Raw genomic sequence first — 20,834 nt, 5'->3', positions numbered from 1 at the left:
AACTTCTGTTGCCCTCACAGGGTGGTCAAGGTTGGCACTGACGTATATGAAGCACCTCCCCTGAGGTATATAGCAAGTGCCCTATAAAAGGCAGCTGTGGTCGGGATGTCCAGGGACAAGAGGGGGCTTTTGGAGGCTGAATGAGCAGTGAACGGGGCAGCATGAAAAACGCAGCCTGGTCTCACTGAGAATCAGAGTCCTGTGCTCGGTGGTGCCCCACGGCTTGGGGGCAGGAGTCAGGGAGAACGACGACAAGGACCCCTAAGGAGCAAGACCCCTTCAGAGCAGGAGGGAGCTCGTGGGGACTCAGCTACCCAGGGCTGAGTGCCTCTCTTTTGCTGACTGCAGTGGCTTTTACCCAGAGTTGCTCCTATGGGGTATTCCTGGCATGCATGATAACTGGATTCAAGGTGATAGAGCTGTCATCTTCAACTGACTGAGGGGAAGGGTAGAGCAAGTGAGGGCTTCCCAAGATGATGGTGATGGCCCCAAATGCAGCAAATAACCCCGTGGCACTCCAAGTAGCTCCGGGGACTTCAGGCTGGGCTGGCTATTGCTCTGGGGAATTCCAAAACCACAGGCTCAGAAGACAGCCGTCTCCACCCCCAGCCCCCCAGCCCTCTGCTCGCCTCCCGCTAGTGACACATGACGTGCAGCTGTCTCCAGCACTGTCAGAAATACCGCACTTCGTGGAGGCGAGGGCAGAAAACCTGCTGCCGAAAATCTAAACTTATCCTGGTTCCCCACAGGGAGGGGCAAAGAGAAAAGTATTGCTTTAGCATAAAAGATTGTCGGCACTTTGCAGTGAAATAAAATCAGGATGCATGAAATTTATACCAAGAAGTAGCATGCCCCAGACTAGACAGTCATGGGTAGGTGTCCTTTGAAGGGGGCTACCTGTTAATTGTTACAGGGACCTGGCGCATCACATTTCACAGAGTTGTGTCGTGTTGTGTTGACATGAAGGGAACTGAACTCAGTTTCTAATACTGGCCTCACCCTGCTTTTATAGCAACCGTGGTCCTCAGGTTCCTGGAGAAAGGCAGAGAGACAGAAACTGTCTGGCTCACAGAATCTTTGAACTTTTGAACTGGTGTTCTTGCAAGCCTCCTGGAAGCAATGGCATCTTGACTCAAGTCTAGTTCATAGGGATTTTTACAGACACGTCCTGGGTATTGGTAATACTAATGGTGATGCCAAGGTTCATGACCACTCCTGTGCCCTGGGCTCCCGGCCCATGCCGGGCTCTTTATACACGCTGCTTCACTTACCCTCCTGTTCCATGAGGTATTATCATCCCCCTGCCCCAGGACATATGATGCTGAGACTCAGAAAGAGTAAGAGACGGTGTTAAACAAACGACACCTGTTACTACCTCTAGGGGAGGAGTCCCACTGCGTAGACGAGAACAAACAGCACAGCAATGCCTGCCACCAGCATCCCAGAATGTCAACCCGCTCCGTGGTCTGCAAGTGTCAGGGCCACCAAGAAAGACACAACTCACACAGGCACTGGAGGGAACAGTGCTTTACTCACATGGAGAAGCGACAGCAGAATCAGCTTCAGTAGTAGGCATTGGTGCCCCAGGGCCTCACAAAGAGCCCCCTCCCTCCCTGCCAGGCGGAGATACTGTGCTGGGATTGGCCAGGTGCTGTGCAACGCACACACCCAAACAGAACAAAGGAGCATATGCTGAATCTAGAGCAGGGAAAGACATCTCCACACGAGGTGATAAATCCAGCACAGCCTGAGAGGGCTCCCTACTTCTTGTTTTTTTTTTTGCGGTACGCGGGCCTCTCACTGTTGTGGCCTCTCCCATTGTGGAGCACAAGGCTCCGGACACGCAGGCTCAGCGGCCATGGCTCACGGGCCCAGCTGCTCAGTGGCATGTGGGATCTTCCCGGACCAGGGCACGAACCCGCGTCCCCTGCATCAGCAGGCAGACTCCCAGCCACTGCGCCACCAGGGAAGCCCTTTACTTCTTGACAAGGAAGTGTTCCAGGCTCAAGGCCCACTCATACATGGCCAAGCAGGGGTGGAAAGATGGCATGCACAAGATGGCCTTTCCCAACAGGTGGGACCAAGTTCACATGATGGGCGGGTGGCAGGGTCAGAATTTGAACCTGGGTTTTTCTGGCATCAAAGCCCACGAGCCTTCTCACGCATGAACACTGTATGTCTGAGATGAGACAGTCTTCCCCAGGCACCTCTCACCTCTCAACATTTCTATACAGGAGACTGAAGCATGTTTCAGTAACATTGGGGTTCCCTTGCCTACTTCTTCTGGTTAAGAAACTCAGAAAAACTGTACCACAGATCAGCATTACAACTTGCAAATAAATATGTAATGTAGAGCAGAGCATAGATCAATAGGCTGGTGGGGGAACCAGGAGATTCCCACAGTAGCTCCCTCTTCCAAGTCTGCCCTCCTTCTTTCCGGCAGGCAGCCCATGGACAGCTGGAGTCCTCAGAGAAAAGATGGGCTAGGAGGTTTTCTCCCTCCCAGGACTTTAATGCAAATTCTCAATCTCTCCAACCTTTGCCCACACTCTAATACCACGAAGAATATGTTAAAATCTGGGATTCTTGTGCCCTGAAGAATCCCCATGTACAGAAATTTAAAACAGAAAACTGGGTCCCCATCAGGGAGAGGGAAATGAATGAAAGAAAAGTAATGCAGGAGAAACTAAAGAATTTGGGCAATTATACAAATACAAGGACATGGTAAGGACCATTCGGCCCTGAAGAAAATGAGATTGACACAGGTAAACCCCTTAGAAGAATCAGAAAAAGGAGAAAAAGGGATCAAAACCCTTCTTGCTTCAGCACAGGGTCCTGCAATTCTGTTTGAATATTAAGCCTCCACGTGGTTGTTATGAGGCTTTTGTAATATGACTAAACTCTACCGGCTAATTTGGGGAAGGGTTATTATCTACAATTTGCAGATAGGGAGCCAGAGGTGAAAGGAAATTCAGTAGATGACCTATGCCCATCATGTTCATTTTAGAAGCCTCTTTGGATTTAGCACTCAGATTTTCCAACTCCCCACCTGATCCTCAGCTTCTTAGGGCAACATTACAGTGAATTCTCAGCTGTCGACATTTGTTAATGTGGAAGAACAGAGGCATAGATAATCCCAAATGGTGAGTAATGCCCTCGCCATGCCTGCTGCTCCGGACATTTGCTTTGGAAGACTCAGAAGGAAGACATCCTGCTGTCAGAGGCTGCCCCGTCCTTATTCCACTCCTCCCCTACTCAAAGCCGCCCCACCTCCTGTCCATGCAGACCTAGGGGCAGCAGATCAAGGGGAAGAGGCTGTCACGCTTTCCTAGGTTGGGATGGAGTAGTGGAGAGAGGCAGAGAATAAAGCGTTTCGATTTAAAAGGCCTCCTGCAGTGCCGCAAGCTAACAGAACAGCAACAGTAAATGAGACAGTGAATTGTGTCCACTGAAGACTTCCATATGGACGCTGATTCGGTATGTTAATAAGGATGTGCACGCCAGAGGTTGACTGTATTCTGATTTCATGGCTGGGGGATCCATGGCTCAGAATGGGGGAACATCCAGATTTGAGGTCAGAGTCCAAATTCCAGCTCCAAGCTCCTGATTCCAGTTCGGTTGGTCTAATTACTATCCTCTCCTAATGACTAAGGATGCCAGAGCCAGATGGCTTTAATGGCCGAGACCTGAGTAGAAATGCAAGCGACGCTTAAGGTGGAGAACTGGTGATGCTGAAGCCAAGAGGAGCCAGTTCCTGATTCATTCAACAAATACTGAGCACCTACCAAGTGCCAGGATGTGGGGTTGGCACTGGGAGAGGAAAGCACAAGAATCAGACATTGACCCGGGCCTAAAGGAACTCAGGGTAGGGGGGGAGATGGGGCATGTATAGAAATCTCTCTAATATATACAGAGAGGAAAGTAAGATGAGATTTAAGAGCTTCATTTACTCTTCAATTAACTTATTCATTCAGTCACTTGGGCACTGTATTTTGCATTCTAGATATAAAGGTAAATGAAACTGATCTCTACCCCTTGAAGCTACCATCCAAATACCTAATCCGAGTCACCCAGGGAGTTTTGCAAAATACAGTTCCCCAGGTCCCCAGCCCAGACATTCTGATTCTGAGTCTCTGAAAGTGGCACCCAAGAAATCTGAAGTTCCCATTCTAGGTGTTCTCCAGGTTTCGGTACTAGTCTGGCGGGTTAACAAGGGAAGGGAGCCCAGAGGAGGGAGATACCGAGATAGAGAAAGGTTTCCTGGTTCACATCTTCCAGGAAGCCCTCCCTGACCAGCCCAGCACCCTGATGTCCTCTGATCCCAACCCCCACTGCACATCCTGTAAGGACTATAGTTTTCCTGGGTGACTGGGAGGTTTAGTCCCCTTGGTTCTTGGGTTGTGTCTTAACCTCTAAAGCTGAGTGCTCCCATGTTCCAAGGTCATTGTGATGAGGATTCCAGGGGCTTTGTGACACACAGTGGCTGGCTCTGTTCAAGTATGGGAGGTCGGAATAGGCCCAGTTCCTCCTGGGGATGCAACACATAGGAAGATCACCTTCCCCTGCTTAATTAAAACATCACTTAGGGCTTCAAGTGAGCTCTGGTCAGAGGCTACTTTGAAGACAGCTAGCAGGGGCCATGACCACCCTCTCTCCTGAAAACAGCCTCTCTGCCAGGCAGTCGGCCTCCTTCATCCTGGTGGGTGTTCTTCCTCAGCTCTGAGGCCCTCCCTCCCCAACCTCTGGTTTGCATTAGGGCCATTTTCCCCTGTTGGGTAGGAAGGACCAGAACCCTGAGCTGGCCTCGAAAGTGGAGCAGGGTAGGTTAAACCTTGGTCTCACCATCATTACAGACAACAGGACTGAAAAACACAGGTTTGTTTTTACCCTTCTATCTAAGCCAGTGTTACTTTTTCCCCGTATGTGACATTCTAACTTTAATGAGTCTAGGTCTGCAAGTTGTCTCAAAGATGCCGATGAATTTTCCATGGTGCTTTTGCCAACAATTTTGGTATGCTGCCACCAGGTGGCAGTAATGCTTTTGTTAGTAGGCGGTTCCATGTCCGGTTAATGATACGCTATTCATTTGAATTCAGCCTCAGTCATAAAATTTTCTACACAGTATATTTTTCAAAATCATAGTAACTAATTATAATGACCTTAACCAATCTCAAGTCTCATTAATCATAGTGATTTAGAGAGTGACACATAAAAAAGCAGCAATGAAAAACAGGCCTCTCTCTCCCGGAGTTTTAAATGTTATTGCTCTATTGCAGATTACCACGAAGCCTTGAGTCGAATTTTCTTTATACCTCTCTTCATTTATCTGAAGTTAGAGAAGGATAAAAATAAAATAACAAACTGTCATATAGCATTTATTAGGTACAATGACTGTTCTAAATGCCCTATTTATAGTCAGTCTCATAATAACTCTATGAGGTGGGTGAAGCTATTAGCTTCACTTTGAGAAAATTGAGGCCGAGGGACTAAGCAACCTGCCTACAGACCCACAGCTAGTAAGTGGCAGAGCTGGGATTTAAACCCAAACTGCGGAGTCCATCTTCTAAATCAGTGATTCTCCAAGAGTGGTGCCTGAGTCTGCAGTATCAACATCAAATGGGGACTTGTAAGAAATGCAGATTCTTGAGCCCCAGATCTTCTGAACCAGAAACTCTGGGGATGGGGCCCATCAATCTGTGGTTTAACAAGCCCTCTGGGTGATTCTGACTTGCAGCTGACTTTGGGAACCACTGTTGCTTTAAGCTATTTTTAAGATAACTATGCTATACTGATGATATACCCTCCACACCTGGGTTGCTAATAATCACCCAGATAATTTTCAAGTTGCACACATCCTCCCCAAGCTTTCTACTATTAATATGCCTGCCCTCCTTGGGCCACACCCTCTCCCCTTGGTAAGAATCACTGACATGGTTACTGTTGGGAGTATGTCTTATCCCTCAGATGAACTCAGGCTTTATTGAGGGCTCTGTTGCTATGAGTATTCAGAGGAACACGGCATCAAAAACCCTCATAGAAAGTTTTCCTTATCCTCCAGTGGCTTTCTTATTTTACTAACAAATACTGGAGAAAATTCTTAAACCCAGTGATGCAGAGGGGGAAGGAGAGTAGAAAGATGTATGCCTGTAGCCAAGGCTGCTAGCAGCTGTTAGAGAGGCTGAACCATTTAAGGCTCCCACTTCTGGACCCCTTTTCCAGAGGAAGCATGGCCAAGCTTTCCCCAGGTTTGCCCGTGGAGAGCTTTAACATGCTTAGGCACACCACAAAGGTGGGAGGAGATTTCCACACCTGCCCTACCTAGCAGTACCCTTCCCAGGGGACTAGGAAAGGCGCTACTGCAGAGCTGAAGAGTACCCAGCACCTCAAGGACTACCAGGGTCTCCTCCTGGATGACTAGGTCATTGTACCCAGATTGTGGGCAGGGTGTTAATAGGTTGGCGGAGCAAGGAATGGAGGAATATAGGAGGATGAAGACGGATTTGAGTGGCCATTGAGATGACCACCTCCTTTACTTTGAAGGACCCCAGATACAGATTCTATTCACTTTATTATTTTTTTTTTAGTTTTTTTGGCCGCGCTGCACTGCATGACGGATCTTAGGCATAGACAGGAGGTGTGGATGTACTGGTGAAGAGAGGAAGGGGACTTCCTGTGGAAATTCCTACACACACACACCACTGTAGCCCTCTGCAGGTGGTCAGGCTTTTTGTGCTTGTCCTTTGCTTGCTAGCAAATGTCTTAAATGCTCTGGTGGGTGGCCCGTAGATTGCTCGGGTATGGGGAGATTCAGGGAAGTGGCTGGGCAGAGAGAAGCGGAGTTTGCTGGAAGGAGAAGTCAGTGGCTTTTTATAAACAAATTCAGCCATGGCAAAGTAGGCAGGTGGCCAATTGTTGCAGGTAGAGGTTTAGTAATGCAAATTGTCCGAGCACTCAGCAGATGCCTTCTTGCGATGTTTCCGATTAGCTCTGCCTTATTATGTTGATGCCATATCGTTTATTATAGTGTTCTGTGCATAGTACTTTGATTACTTTGCCACTTTCATTGTGTTCAACCCTTTTTTCATAACTTTGTTCATCATTTATTTTTAATCTTTCCATGGCATTTCATTTTAAGGTATACCTTTTGTTAACAGCGTATGTAGGGCGTATATTTTTTATTCAAACTGAAATTTCTTGTCTTTTACACTCCCTGGTGGCATGGCGTTGGGGTTAAGCTCCCTGACTCTTGCAACAAACAGCTCAGGGTTCAAATCTCAGCTCTGATATTTACTGTACGACTTCAAATATACTAATTAACCCTCTAGGGCTCTGGTTCCCTAATACATAAAACAGTGTAACAACCTCTCCTACCTCATAGGTGGCTGTGAAGATTAGAAGGTTGGTAAATATAAAGTGCTTAGACTATCATCAGTGCTTTTTAAATGTTTACAACTAATAAGAGAATTTAAGCATTTATTTCCATAATCGATTTCTTTGGATTTCTATCATTTTTATGCTTTATGCGTTTATTGATTCCTTGTTGTTTCCTGTATGGTTTGTTTTTATTTTTTAAAGTAAATTTGAGGGACTTTCCTCGTGGTCCAGCGGTTAAGACTCCGCGCTTCCACTGCAGGGGGCATGGTTCGATCCCTGGTCGGGGAATTAAGATCCTGCCTGCCTAAGATCCATCATGCAGTGCAGCACAGCCAAAAAAATAAAATAAAAAATAATAAAGTGAATTAAAAGGATAATGTCCTATTCCTATACATCTCTAATTTTAAAAGTAAAAAATAAAACAATTTCTTCTGACACTATCCTTCAATCTAATAACAAATTGAATTTGTAGTTAATAATCTTTCCACAAAGAATACTCCAGGCCTAGATGGCTTCACTGGTGAGTTATACCAAATTCTGAAGAAAGAAATAATACTAACTCTATACAAACTATTCTAAGAAATTGAAAAGCCGGAATACATCTCTACTTCTTCTATGAGGCCAACATTACCCTGATGCCAAAATCAAAGACATTACAAGAAAACAAAATTATAGGCCAATATCTCTCATGAACAATGATGCAAAAATCCTAAATAAAACTGTGGTAAATAATAGCCAATGATGTCTAAAAAGGATAATACAGGGGCTTCCCTGGTGGCACAGTGGATAAGAATCTGCCTTCCAATGCAGGGGACACAGGTTCGAATCCTGGTTCGGAAGATCCCACATGCCACAGAGCAACTAAGCCCGTGAGCCACAACTACTGAGCCTGTGCTCGAGAGCCCGTGCTCCGCAACAAGAGAAGCCACCGCAATGAGAAGCCCACGTACCACAACGAAGAGTAGCCCCCGCTCGCCACAACTAGAGAAAGCCCACGCTCAGCAACAAAGACCCAACACAGCAAAAAATAAATTAAATTAAAATTTAAAAAATTAAAAGGATAATACATCACCAGCGCGGTTTATCCAAGGAATGATTTACCATTCAGAATAATTCAATATAATTTACCATTTTAGCAAACTACAGAAAGAAAAACCATATGATCATCTCAGTAAATGCAGAACATCCATCCCTGATAAAAACTCTCAGCAAATTAGGAAGAGAAGGGAACTTCCTCAACCTGATAAAGGGCATCTACAAAAAGCCTATGGTTAACATCATACAGAATCATGAAAGCCTGAATGCTTTTCCTCTAAGATTAGGAACAAAGCAAAGATGTCTGCTCTCACCACTTTTATTCGACATTGCCCTTGAAGTTCTTGCCAGTGCATAAAACATGAAAAAGAAATAAAAGGCATCCAGCCTGGAAAGGAAGAAGTGAAACTGCCTTTATTCACAGATAACATGATCATCTATGTCAGGGTTAGCAAACTTTTTCTGTAAAGGTCAAGATAGTAAGTACTTTAGTCTTTGTGTGCCATACATCTCTGTTGTAACTACTTAACTCTGCCATTGTAGCATGAAAGCAGCCATAGACAACAAATGAGTGAATGGGCATGGCTGTGTGCCAATAAAACTTTATTTAAAAAAACAGATTAGAGGCCTGATTTGGCCCATGCGTTGTAGATTGCTGATCATTGGCCTATGTAACAAATCCTATGGATACACCCAAAAAGCTACTAGGACTAATAAATGAGGTTAGCAAGGTTGTAGGATACAAGATCAATACATAAAAATCCACTGTATCTGTATATACTAGCAATGAAGAGTTGGAAGTTGAAAGTTTAAAAATAACACTTTTACAGTAGCATCCCCCAAAATGAGACATTTAGGGATAAATCTGACAAAATACATGAATAACCTACACGCCAAAAACCACAAAACATTGCTGAAAGAAATTAAAGAAGACCTAAATAAATGCAGAAATATACTGTGTTCATGGGTCAGAAGATTCAATAGTGTTATCAATTTTCCCAAATTGATCTATAGGTTCAATGCAATCCCCATCAAAATCACAACTGTCTTTATTGTAGAAATTGATCAATTGACTAAAATTCATAAGGAAATGTATTCCTAAAGTTCATGCATTCCCTTTTACAATTAAGGATCCCAGGACACAGCCCCGCCCTGCCTGTTCCCTTCTACTTCCTGCTGAGTGTTGCAGTCTCTGAGTATAGGTTGGGAGATCATGATGGCTGTCAGTGGGGCAGAAGCTTGGCTCTGCTCAGCTCAGGTGACAGTGCCTATGCAGTCGGGACATGGCACAAGGGCAGACCCTGCTTCCCAAGGTTAGGCGAAGGCCAAGATTTTTTGTACGTTCTAGGGCCCATATGTCCTATTTTGGTTCAGAAGATGGAGCATGTATGAGTCATTAAAGTGTATTGCTCAGTCCATCCCAATAGAACATGGAGTTAATGGAAATTATCCCCAATTTGGGCCTGTGGGCTCGAATTTTTAATTTCCAGTGCTGTTTTACTTCTAACACCTTTCTACACGTGTGGTCAGTGGACCAGCCTCAGCAATGCCCTGGGAGCTTGTTAGAAATGTGTCATCTTGGGCCCCACTCCAAACCTTCTCAGTTAAAATCTGCGTTTAAAGAAGATCCTCAGGTGACTCGTATGCAAATTTAAATTTGAGTCACACATGTGCACATTCAGGTATATATTAATGGGAAGTTGGGAGTTATATACATCAGATATGTCTAGTCACCTGCCAAGCTCTGTCCATCAGCACACTTTCAAGTCTGCTATGTGGCATTTCAAGATATTCTCTCCAATACAAGACTCCTAGGAATCTTCCCCTGTTCCAACAGGAATTCAACCCCTAATTATTGTTTTATGAGCATTTTAAATTACTTTGTATGCATTGCACTCACTTTCCCCTGACACACACACACACACACACACACACACACACCCCTGATGTAAACCAGAAACCATTCCTTGTGATGCATTGTTCTACTCTTTTAGGAAAGCTAAAATGGAGCTCATGGATGTGTTTAATTAGTGCTTGTTTTATATTTTTCCATTATCAAAGCAGTATATATTATTATAGAAAAGTTTGAAAATATAAGAAAAAAGGGAAAATTACTTATAATCCTATCACTCAAAGATAATCACTGTTTTGTTTTTAGGTGGGTTTTTTCAGGGGTTTTTTCTAACAAGATTTTTTTTTTTTTTTTTTTTCCCGGTACGCGGGCCTCTCACTGTTGTGGTGTCTCCCGCTGCAGAGCACAGGCTCTGGACACGCAGGCTCAGCGGCCATGGCTCACGCGCCCAGCCGCTCTGCGGCATGTGGGATCCTCCCGGACCGGGGCACGAACCCGCGTCCCCTGCATCGGCAGGCGGACCCTCAACCACTGCGCCACCAGGGAAGCCCCCTAACAGGATTTTTATAGTGGTTAATTCACTCTAAGAGTATATAATGTGAAGCTTTTATAATATGTAACAGATGTATGGAGTATAGTACACAGAGAGAGTAGATACTGAATACACAGCTTTGTTTTCTGCTTTTTGTCCGTTAACGTTTGTATTTTCCCGGATTATTATTCTTTCCTTGTAAGCATCAATTTAAATACCTCACAATAGTCCATTAAGCCTATAAGCCATAGTTGACTTAACTATTCCCTTATTGCACAACAGTTAGAGAGTGCTTGCATTTTTCATTTTGGTAAGTGGTGTGCAATGAAAATGACCGTGCATGCAGCATTCTTCTATATATTTTCAGTAATTTCCTCAGGATAAATTTCCAGAAGTGAGTCAGAGGCTGTGAACTTTGATTCACATTGCAAAATCCAGAGTATATCACTTAAAAATCACACTTAAAGGAAAGCCAAAGGTTCCTAACAGAGGGCTGAGGTGGTTGTCCTTGGCAGGTGAAGAGAAAACCACCCATTGACAAGACGGAATGGGATGGCTTCTTTGACGAGAACGGTCACTTGGCCAAGTCACGAGACTTCATTTGTGTTAACATCCTGGAAAGGGTATGGTCCTCAGCTACCCTTGGCCTCACCCTGGAACTGGGGGACATGGGCAGGCAAGGGGACAAGCATGGCATTGGGAGGGGCCCTTTTGGCAAGCATCTGGAAGGCCCACGACCTCTCACCTCCACCCCTCTCCAGGGTCTGCACCCCTTCGTGAGGCCGGAAGCCTGGAAATTCCTTACGGGCTACTACTCATGGCAGAGTTCCCAGGATGAGCGGCTCATGGTAGACAGCACAAGGAGGTAGAACGTTTCAGATCCTGTCAGGGGAGGGTGGCTGGCGGTGCAGGTGGGAGGGGGTGCCCACCCCAGCCTGGTAGGTTCAAGCTTCTTCCTTCAAATGGACTTCTCTTTCCAAGAGACAAAATCCCCACGGCTCTGCCGACTCGGGGCCCACATACAGGGGGCATCGGTACCTTCCCCCATCCCCACTCCCGACCCCGCACCCCAGCCCGGCCATGTTTACCAGTCCTCACTCTACTGACTTGAGCTGGATCCCAGCACCTCCTAGCTGTCCTCCCCCCACCGCCCAGCTCAGCCCAGCCCAGCCCAGCCATCCCTAGGCCTGTGCAGCCTTCTTGAGGTGGAGAAGATTCACAGTTAAAGATTTAACTTTAACACAGTATTTAACTGAAGATCCTTCAGTTAAATACACCTGCAAAGACCCTTTTCCCAAATAAGGTCATATTCACAGGTTCCAGGGGTTAGGGCATGGACTTATCTTTGGGGGTCACCATTCAACCCACGACACCACCTAAGCTCGTTCTAATGATGGGCACAAAACATTGCTTCATCCAGTCCTTCTAATTCTGAGGCATAGGTGCTAGCGTTAGCCCCATTCTACAGACAAGGAAACTGAGGCTTAGAGAGGGCTGGTGATATCCCCAAGTCTTGACCCTAGTGGCAGACACCCAGTACTTAAGTTGTGGATCCAGGATCCAGGTGCAGTGGTCAGACTGCAGAGCCAGAGGTTAAACCTGTCATCCCGCTGCACTCCAGGCAGACATCAGATGATGGTTAGGGCTGGCAGAGGCGGGGAGAGGGGAGGCAGCACAGGTAGCAGGCACTGCCTGGGTGAGGGCACTGCTCAGGGTTACCCCGACTGGCCTGGAAGGGAAGGCTGCCTCGTTCAGCCTCAGTTCTGTTCTCACAGGAAGAACTACGAGGCCTTATGCCAGATGTACGAGAAGATTCAGCCCCTTCTGGAAAACCTGCACCGGAACTTCATAGAGACTCGGAATAACATCGGTGAGCCAAGGAGGGTGGGCTGTGCTGGGCAGAGGGGAGGGTTGGAGGTCATCCCTGCACCACCACAGTCACATCTGTGCGCTGGTTCCTGGGAGCTGCCTTGACACGTGCCAGGAATTTTGCCAGCTAAACCTCGGTTAGTCTGTCCGCCTGGCTCTACTGGCTGCCCCTAGACGCCCAGCACTGTGTATCCCTGGGTGTATGTTGTTTCTGCTGTTTGTCTACATCTCTTCTCCCCTTGGCCTCGAACTAGGTTGAATTATAGGTGGTGCTGGGGGTGGGACATCCCTGGCAAAGGGTGCAGCCTGGTCAAAGATTCGGAGGTGGGAAAAAGCCCAGGCAGCTCAGGTTGTGGTGAGAGGCAAAGCCTGGTGGGCTGATGTACCTTTTTCATGGCCCCCTTCCCAGGATGTCCTGGGTCCTAGCCTCTTGGAGTGAGGGGAATAAACTCACCCATGGACCTTCTGCTGGAGGTGATCTGGTGCCTCACCATCCCTTGCCCCCCTCCTAGCTTACGACATCCAGAAACTCTATGACAAAGACCCCCTGGGCAATGTCCTTATTGATAAGAAGAGGCTGGAGAAGCTCCTGCTCCTGAGTTACGTCTGCAACACCCAGGCAGGTGCGCCAGAGGGCTGGGTCTCCCTTCAGCCCCCTCTTCTCAACCCCTTCCCGGGATAGGGCCTGTCCAAGCCCAGGCTCTGCCCCTCCTCACTAGCTCCCCTCCACCCCAGAGTACCAGCAGGGCTTCCATGAGATGGTGATGCTTTTCCAGCTGATGGTGGAACATGACCATGAGACCTTCTGGCTTTTCCAGTTCTTCCTGCAGAAAACGGTGAGAGCGGAGCCTGGCTTAGGGACCACCCCCATTCCTCAAACCACCCCTTGAGGTTCGGAAGGCACTGGCAGCCCCAGCCATTTCCTCCAGTCCTGAAGCAGCCCTCTGAGTCCCAGAGGAGCTTTTCCCACGGGAAGACAATGCCAACCCCGGTGGGGTGTGTTCTGGTTGTGGGGTGGCAAGCATTGGAACTGAGAAGGTGGGTAATGATGCTCTGGGTCCAGCTCTTGTCAAACCTTGAGAGGTTTGGCAAGGCCCAGTGAGGCCCACCCACCTTTCTCCTGGCATTACCCTCCCAAAACATGGCTCTGCTCCTGCAAATCCTCCACGGCTCCCCACAGCCTCCAGAATAAAATCCAGAAACCGCAGCCAGACATTCAAGGCTCTGTCTTCAGTCTTGTCTCCCACAGTTACCTTCACATGACCTGCATCCGGCCCCCCAGGGCGCCCCCCACACTGTGAGGTGGAGGGCTTTTGAAGGTACTGCCCCCCATTACTCCCTTTCTGGAAAGCCTTTCTTCATGAGCTGTGAGAGGCTACCCAGAACCCACCCCCATTCCTCTCTCCATCCCTGCAACAATGTGCAAACTGCTCTTTCCTTGTCCTGATTGGTCCAGACCCATGGCATGTGTCTGGAGGAATAACTGGTCTCACTGCATTGTGAGCCACCCCTGAGACATCTCCACATGCCCACCACACACACACACACACACACACACACACACACCACAGACACAGACATGATGTGTGTTTGCAAACACACATACACTGACACTCAGACTCATACAGAGACACGTGCCCGGTCCAGAGCCAGACACGCACAGGGCCTCCAGAATTGGGGAGTTGATGAAGCAAGACGGACTCTTCTGACGCTTTCAAGGGTTTCCCTCCCTCCCACCCGTCTTTCCCAGGAGCACAGCTGTGTCATCAGCATTGGGGTGGGCAAGAACCTCGGCATGCTCAACAATGTGATCAACGTCCTGGACCCCGTGTTTGCTGAGCACCTAAGTGAGTGCACCCCTCTGCCATCTTACATGTCCTCCCACCAGGGCAGGCGTGGGAGGGGGCCGGGACCCAGTCCAAGGCAGTGGCGCCCAATCATGTGAGAGGAAGCAAGGTCATTTGGTCTTTTCTTTGGGCCCCAGCGAGAGGGTTCATCTGGATGGGGTTGAAATCTGGACAGTTGAAAATCCACCCCAAACAGTCTCCAAGGGCAGATGGAAAAGTGACAGCCCAGGTTTTTGTATTTCCCAGTGTGTTTATGTGCTCAGTTGTTTGGCCTCATCTGTCTGTCTTTGCTTTATCTCCTGTTCCCCTGACCATGGCCCCCTGGCTGGCACCCTGCTTCTCTCCCCACAGAAGGGAAGGGTGCGGGGGCCGTGCAGTCCCTCTTCCCCTGGTTCTGCCTCTACTTTCAACGTGCCTTCAAGTCCTTCGACGACGTCTGGAGGCTCTGGGAGGTGAGGCGCTCCTCTGGGGCAGAGGATAGACCCTACCCCTAGGGCAGGTGGCAGGGAAGCCCTTTTCCTTGCCTCCATTGATTGCTGGCTTTGGATGGAGTTCACTGGGATTTATTGGGCCACTGAGCCTGCTTCCGCCCTGTTGGGAGATGACAGAGCATCAGTTGGTCCATCTGTCCATCTAATCCCACCACTGTACCTTCTCAGGGCAGCGCAGGCAAGAGGGGCCTCGTGGCCTGTGCAGTGGAAGCCTGGCCTGCGTTCAGCTTCCCTGCCACCCTGCCTGTGCAAGGGGCCTCACTCTGCTCTCACTTTCCCAGCCACCTCTTCCTCGGCCTTCCCCTCCACCTGAGCACACACTTCTTCTGAGCCCTGACTTCTGGAGAAGGAGGGGCCCCTAAGGACAGGTCGCACCTGCAGTTATTTGACCCTAGTCTCCGGGGCATCAGCAGATGAACCTCCCCGGGAACAGGCCCACCGCCCATCACTGCCCTGCCCAGTGGCTGCCACTGCCTGCAGGATCCAGCCCACCGCTCAGCCTGACATTCAGTGCCTCAGAAATCAACTCCCCCCACCTCACCCCTCCCTCCTGGCCTGCTGGTCTCCATGCTCAAGTCCATGACCACTGCCAGGCCTTTGGTGACACCCCTGGATTGTTGACTTTCCATCAACTGTTGCTTTGCCAAAGCTCCATTCAAATGCTACAGAGAGGGCTTCCCTGGTGGCGCAGTGGTTGAGAGTCCGCCTGCCGATGCAGGGGACATGGGTTCGTGTCCCGGTCCGGGAAGATCCCACATGCCGCAGAGCGGCTGGGCCCGTGAGCCATGGCCGCTGAGCCTGCACGTCCGGAGCCTGTGCTCCACAACTGGAGAGGCCACAACAGTGAGAGGCCCACGTACCGCAAAAAAAAAAAAAAAAAAGCTACAGAGAGTTACCCAGTCATTCTTGGCATTCTCCCTCTCTCTCTCTCCCTCTCCCGCCTTCTGTCTTGCTCCCTCCCTCCTTCCCTTCTTCCCTCTCTCATTCTCTCTCCTTCCTCCCTCCCTCTCTCTAGTGAATTCCCTGAAGGCTTTTTCTCTGAGTCCCCCAACAGCAAGCACCATGCCTAGAACCCCAGAGGTTGAATGAACGAATGACCGAATGAATGAGCACGTCGGCAGCAAGGCCCAGACGTGATGGACGGGGCCACGTGGTTGGTGGGTACCGCACTACCCCACAGGCGTCTGCAGTGTCATGCCACAGGCCAGGCTGAGGCTCGCCCACCTCTGCAGGTCCTGCTGACGGGGAAGCCCTGCAGGAACTTCCAGGTGCTGGTGGCCTACAGCATGCTGCAGATGGTACGCAAGCAGGTGCTGCAGGAGAGCATGACAGGCGACGACATCCTCCTGGTGAGAGCACCCTCGGGCCCGGCCCGGCCCCACCGGCTCCTGGAGGCCCCCGACACCCACACCATCCCTGGTGAAGGCCCCTGGGTCGGGGGCCCTGGACTCCAGTGGCCCCTTTGCCCCTGGGCAGGAATAGTGACGAGACTGACATACCCCGAACACTGTGCTGTGTGCTTTTAGAGACCAGCTTGTTTAAGCCTCATGACAAGCCTGACACAGAGGGGCCATAACGCTCATCATCGTCATCACCCGTGTTCAGCAAATGGGGAAACTGAGGCCCTGAACAGTTCTTAAGCTTTAGGTTTGACAGACTGACAGTTAACTCTTTGGCCCTAGGGTCCTCCTGTGACAAAAGACCTGGAATTTTCCAACAATTCTAAAAAGCAGCTGAAGGCTTTGTCAAAAACATCTTGGAGAGCACCCCAATCATAAAATGAGTCCTCCTAGAAGCCCATGAAACGCTCGGTGGAACCCCAGGACTCCCTAGAGCCCAGAATGAAAACTGCATATACCATCTTCCCAATAGAGAAAATTCCATTGGTACAATTTCAGGCAGTGTGCCAAGCTGGTGGTGGGGGAGATCAGCTGGCCCCAGTGACTGCCGTGAGCAGCGGTCTTGTCCCCTTGAAGCGTCAGGTCGCTGCCTGTGCCCGGGGAGACCTGATTCCGCCCCACCTTCTCCCGGCACACAGGCGTGCAACAACCTCATAGACCTTGATGTTGCTGAGCTGGTCTCCGCTGCCTGCACAGCCTACGCGGAGCTCGTCCAAAAGGATGTAAGTTACCCCGATTACTTGTCCTCCTTCCCTTCCTCCTCCAAGAAGCCCTCCCCAGTCTCCCAAGCCCAGCCCATGGCAGGTGTATTCAACTTCAGGGACACAGCTTGTGCTATGTTCTCTGCCACCAACCCGCAGGGCTTGCTCTGCATGGACTTCTCACAGGTTTGCCTGTGTAACTCCTGCCTCCCCAAGTAGATAGACTGTGCTTCCCGAGAACATGGCCCTCTTCCCTCGTTCCCTGCGTCCATCCCGGCCGACCTGGGCACAGGGCGGGGCACCCAGCGGCTCAGGAGAATGTCACTGGCTGAATGAAGCGAAGAATGAGAGCGACAGACCAATGTCTGTCTGCCTCTACCTGCCGGAACCTTCCTCTCCCCCAGGTTCCTCAGCCATTAAAGGATTTCTTTCTCTGAGGATACTCACAAGGGACAGACGCCCTCAACAGACAGAATGAGGTGGTGCTTCAGCCGCGAGGTCAGGATCAAGTCCGATGGGGCGTTCGGGTGAGGGTGTAGGTAATACAGCTGTGACAGCAACAGCCTCCTGGAGTCATGGTTCATGGTAAGCAGTGTGTTTCCCGGGGGGGGGGGGGGGGGGGGCGCATAAGAGCAGAGACAGGATTGTTTAACGAGATGAGAGATTGCGAGGGCTAGAGAGAGGGCACACACTGGGAGGAGATTGTGCTGGTCAGCCATCCCTCAGTGGCTGAGGGCTTTCCAAGGCTGCAGTGGTTCTGCACCAGGAAACAAATGGTTGAGGGTATAACCGACCTTGAGAGCCGGCTGCCTCCTGTGGAAGGAATGGACGTGTCTAACAGGCTTGCTCTATCCCTGGTCCGGAGAGGAGGGTCCGACCCCATGGCTCCCCTTACTCCCAAGGTACCAGTCTCACGTGACATTGTTTTTCCAGAGCCTCCCCAGCAATCTGTGGAAGGTCACAGCCCAAATCTCTGGCTAGCAAGCGACTCCCCTCCTGGTTTCAAAGCCCCCTCACAATTGCACCTTCATTTCTCAGCCTGGATGCCGCCTCAAACTAAACCCTCTTTTGCAGACTTAATCTCTCCAGAGAATGCCATCTTTTCCCTGACTCGGGCAGTGCAGACTCTCCCTGGAGCAGCGGTGCCTGCCACCCGCTCTCCCCAGACTGTGCCCCAGCCCCGGGCCCCCCGCCCTGCCTGCCCATGCTCTGAGGGGTACCCTGAAGACAGACATGAAGGTTGGCCAGAAGGGGCTGAACCAACAGAGAGACAGGGGGCTGGCCAGGTGCCTCCATCCCCATAGCTGCTTGGCAAGTGTGTATACACGCGCACACACACACACACACACACACACATGCAGAGCCCTGCCCAGTGGCTACACTTTTTCAGAGGGGGCTGATGGATGCGGGGGAGGGATCTGTTGTTTTGCTGTGGACCTGGCCCTTGGGGGTGAGGCCCAACCATCCTTCTCACTCTCCTGCTCCCGCCCTGTCACTCTCAGTGACCATCACTGGAAAGGCACTATGTCCCCAATTAGTGTCTGGTCTCCTTCCCCTCAGGTGACAATCTCCCATCCCTGGCTGACTCTGAGTCTCTTGGCTGCTGTGTTTCTGCTGGAGGGGGTCACTCGGAAGAATGGGGTCCTGTTCCCCCAACCAGGGTCTTTTCTGCATGGCTAGAGAGCCAGCGTTTGCTGGGCAGGAAGGCACATGGGTAAATTCATATACTGCACTCCTCCTTAGGCTTCTGTTCCCAAGACAGTTTATTTAAACAAGGGTTCCTGCATGGAATCCAGTTCTCTAAGAACAAAACTGTGTTTCCAGTTTACCGAAGAACCAGAATAAAAGACATCTCGATGAGCTGTGGCCTTGGGAGGAGAAGCGTCCATAGAAACATCGGTGTGCGTTTTCTGAAGCTTCTTTTGGCCTGGTGGCATTAGTTAGCTTATGACTTTTCGTTGGGACATACACGCAATGCCAAACATCTATTCCAGAACTAAACAATTCAAACACTCACCTTCTAGGCCAAAGGTTTTCAAACCTGATTTTAAAATCACTGGAGCCTCATTGTTACAAAATCTATACCAGGAGCCCAATGGTTGAAGTTTGGGTGGGAAGCCCAGAGTCCTCCTCTCTGTGACCCCCCTCAGACCCCTTCTTGAAGGTCATCATTTCCTCCAAGGTACCTCCAAGGAAGCTCTGGCCTACTGGGAGCATGTTTGCAAACCTCTGTTGCTCTTAAAGATGAACTGGATTAAGTCTTGACACTGAATCGATCCAGGTTCAGATAAATTCCAGGTGACATAGTGATGGAAATAAAGATCTCAGAGGAGCCGAACATCTCTCAACTCATCTGCTGTGCTCCCAGCTGGTGGACTGTAGATTAGGATCTTCCCACACTGCTGGGTGTATCACGGAGCCAGCACAGACTTCTCCCCTCTTAGTTGATCACTTTTATCACCCAGTGTTATTTTTCTCTAGTAAGGTCCAGTCCTGAGATAGAACTATGGGAAACATTCAAATCCTAGAGACTAGGTTCCCTTCAGTGTAGAGACTGTGCTGGTCTAAATAATTTGTTAATTCGATAGACACTTACGGAGTCCTTACTGTGAAGTTACCCACTGCGCAGGCACAGAGAATTCCACAGTGGGGGAGAGGGACGCAGTCCCTGCTTCCATGACACGTACAGTTGAGTGGGGACCAGGTAATCAGCTTAAAGAATGTATAATTGCACATTCCTTTTGTGCTCTGAAGGAAAGGAACATGGTTCTAGGAGAGAAGATAGAAATTAGTGGTGGTGGTGGTGATGCCAGTGACAATGGCGGGGATTCAAGCATGATGGCTGTGAGGACGATGGTGGGCGGGAGTTGTGATGTTGCTAATGATGGTGGTGAATGATTGTGGTCATGATGTCAGTGAGGGCAACAGTGACGGGGTGGTGGTGGTGGTGAAGGTGATATCAACGGTGCTGTAGTGTTGGTGGCAGAGGTGACAATATCAGTTTTGGTGATGATGGTGGGGATGTTGATGATAACGGTGGTTGTTAGTGATGTTATTGGTGTCAGTGGTGGGGGGGTTGGTGGTAGACGTGCGATGTCACTGACGATGGTGGAGGTGGTGGTAGTGGTGATTCAATTCCAGCAGTGGTGGAGATGAAGATGTCAGTGGTGGTGACAGTAGTGCTGGCTTTCATTCAGTTAACAAAAACTGCCTACAATGGCCATCTCTGTATTGATATGGGTGATGGGGTTGGTGGTGACGGCAGTCATGGTGGAGATGAAAATAGAGATAAATTCATTCTGGAAAGACTAGTGTCTACACGCTTCCAATGAGCAAAACCTAAACATAATATTTTTAACTGAGCCATGGTGGTCATGAGCATAGAGATAAAGTAAATGGAAGTGCCCAGGCCCTATCCAAGCTTTCCAAAACTTGGTCCTCAGCCTGATATGAAAGTTTAGATTGGCTATATCTATTCTATGACCTCATCCCATCTCTCCTCCTTTCACTCTTGTTCCAAGCCTTTTCCCTGGAGGTCATTGATTTCCCTTCTCTGGCTACCTTGAATGACCCCAAGACAACTCTTTGTTCCTGGAGCCAGGATAATGGCTCTCTATCCACCTACAGCTTCACAGAGGTGGCATGTATAAAGACCCAAGTTCTCTGGGCCCGAGAGTCTGTGTTTCTGACTCAGAGAGGGATAAAGGAAATGGGCTCTGCACCCACCCTCCAG

The 20,834-nt window shown here is 49.4% G+C and overlaps 1 protein-coding gene and 1 long non-coding RNA gene across 4 annotated transcripts in view; one reads left to right on the top strand and one right to left on the bottom strand.

Annotated features, from left to right (window-relative positions):
• LOC116749925 overlaps window positions 1-20,834 on the bottom strand; it is a 40,063-nt gene that overhangs the window by 7,726 nt on the left and 11,503 nt on the right. The window lies entirely within an intron of this gene.
• TBC1D21 (TBC1 domain family member 21) lies at window positions 4,475-17,663 on the top strand. Of its 3 annotated transcripts, XM_032624769.1 has the most exons (11): window positions 4,475-4,699; window positions 11,309-11,416; window positions 11,555-11,658; window positions 12,569-12,663; window positions 13,175-13,285; window positions 13,398-13,498; window positions 14,413-14,509; window positions 14,861-14,961; window positions 16,233-16,349; window positions 17,039-17,122; window positions 17,506-17,567. In XM_032624769.1, the coding sequence occupies exons 1-11, from the start codon at window positions 4,640-4,642 to the stop codon at window positions 17,536-17,538; spliced, it is 1,011 nt and encodes a 336-aa protein (XP_032480660.1). In that variant the 5' UTR covers window positions 4,475-4,639; the 3' UTR covers window positions 17,539-17,567. The 3 variants fall into 3 exon arrangements, with proteins under 3 accessions (XP_032480660.1, XP_032480661.1, XP_032480662.1); XM_032624770.1 differs by lacking the exon at window positions 11,309-11,416; XM_032624771.1 differs by lacking the exon at window positions 13,175-13,285 and having other exon boundaries at window positions 4,521-4,699; window positions 17,506-17,663.

The sequence above is a fragment of the Phocoena sinus genome, chromosome 2, assembly GCF_008692025.1.
Source record: "Phocoena sinus isolate mPhoSin1 chromosome 2, mPhoSin1.pri, whole genome shotgun sequence".
Lineage (NCBI taxonomy): Eukaryota > Metazoa > Chordata > Mammalia > Artiodactyla > Phocoenidae > Phocoena > Phocoena sinus.
Note: the sequence above shows the minus strand (reverse complement) of the source record. Positions and strands in the feature narration are given on the sequence as shown.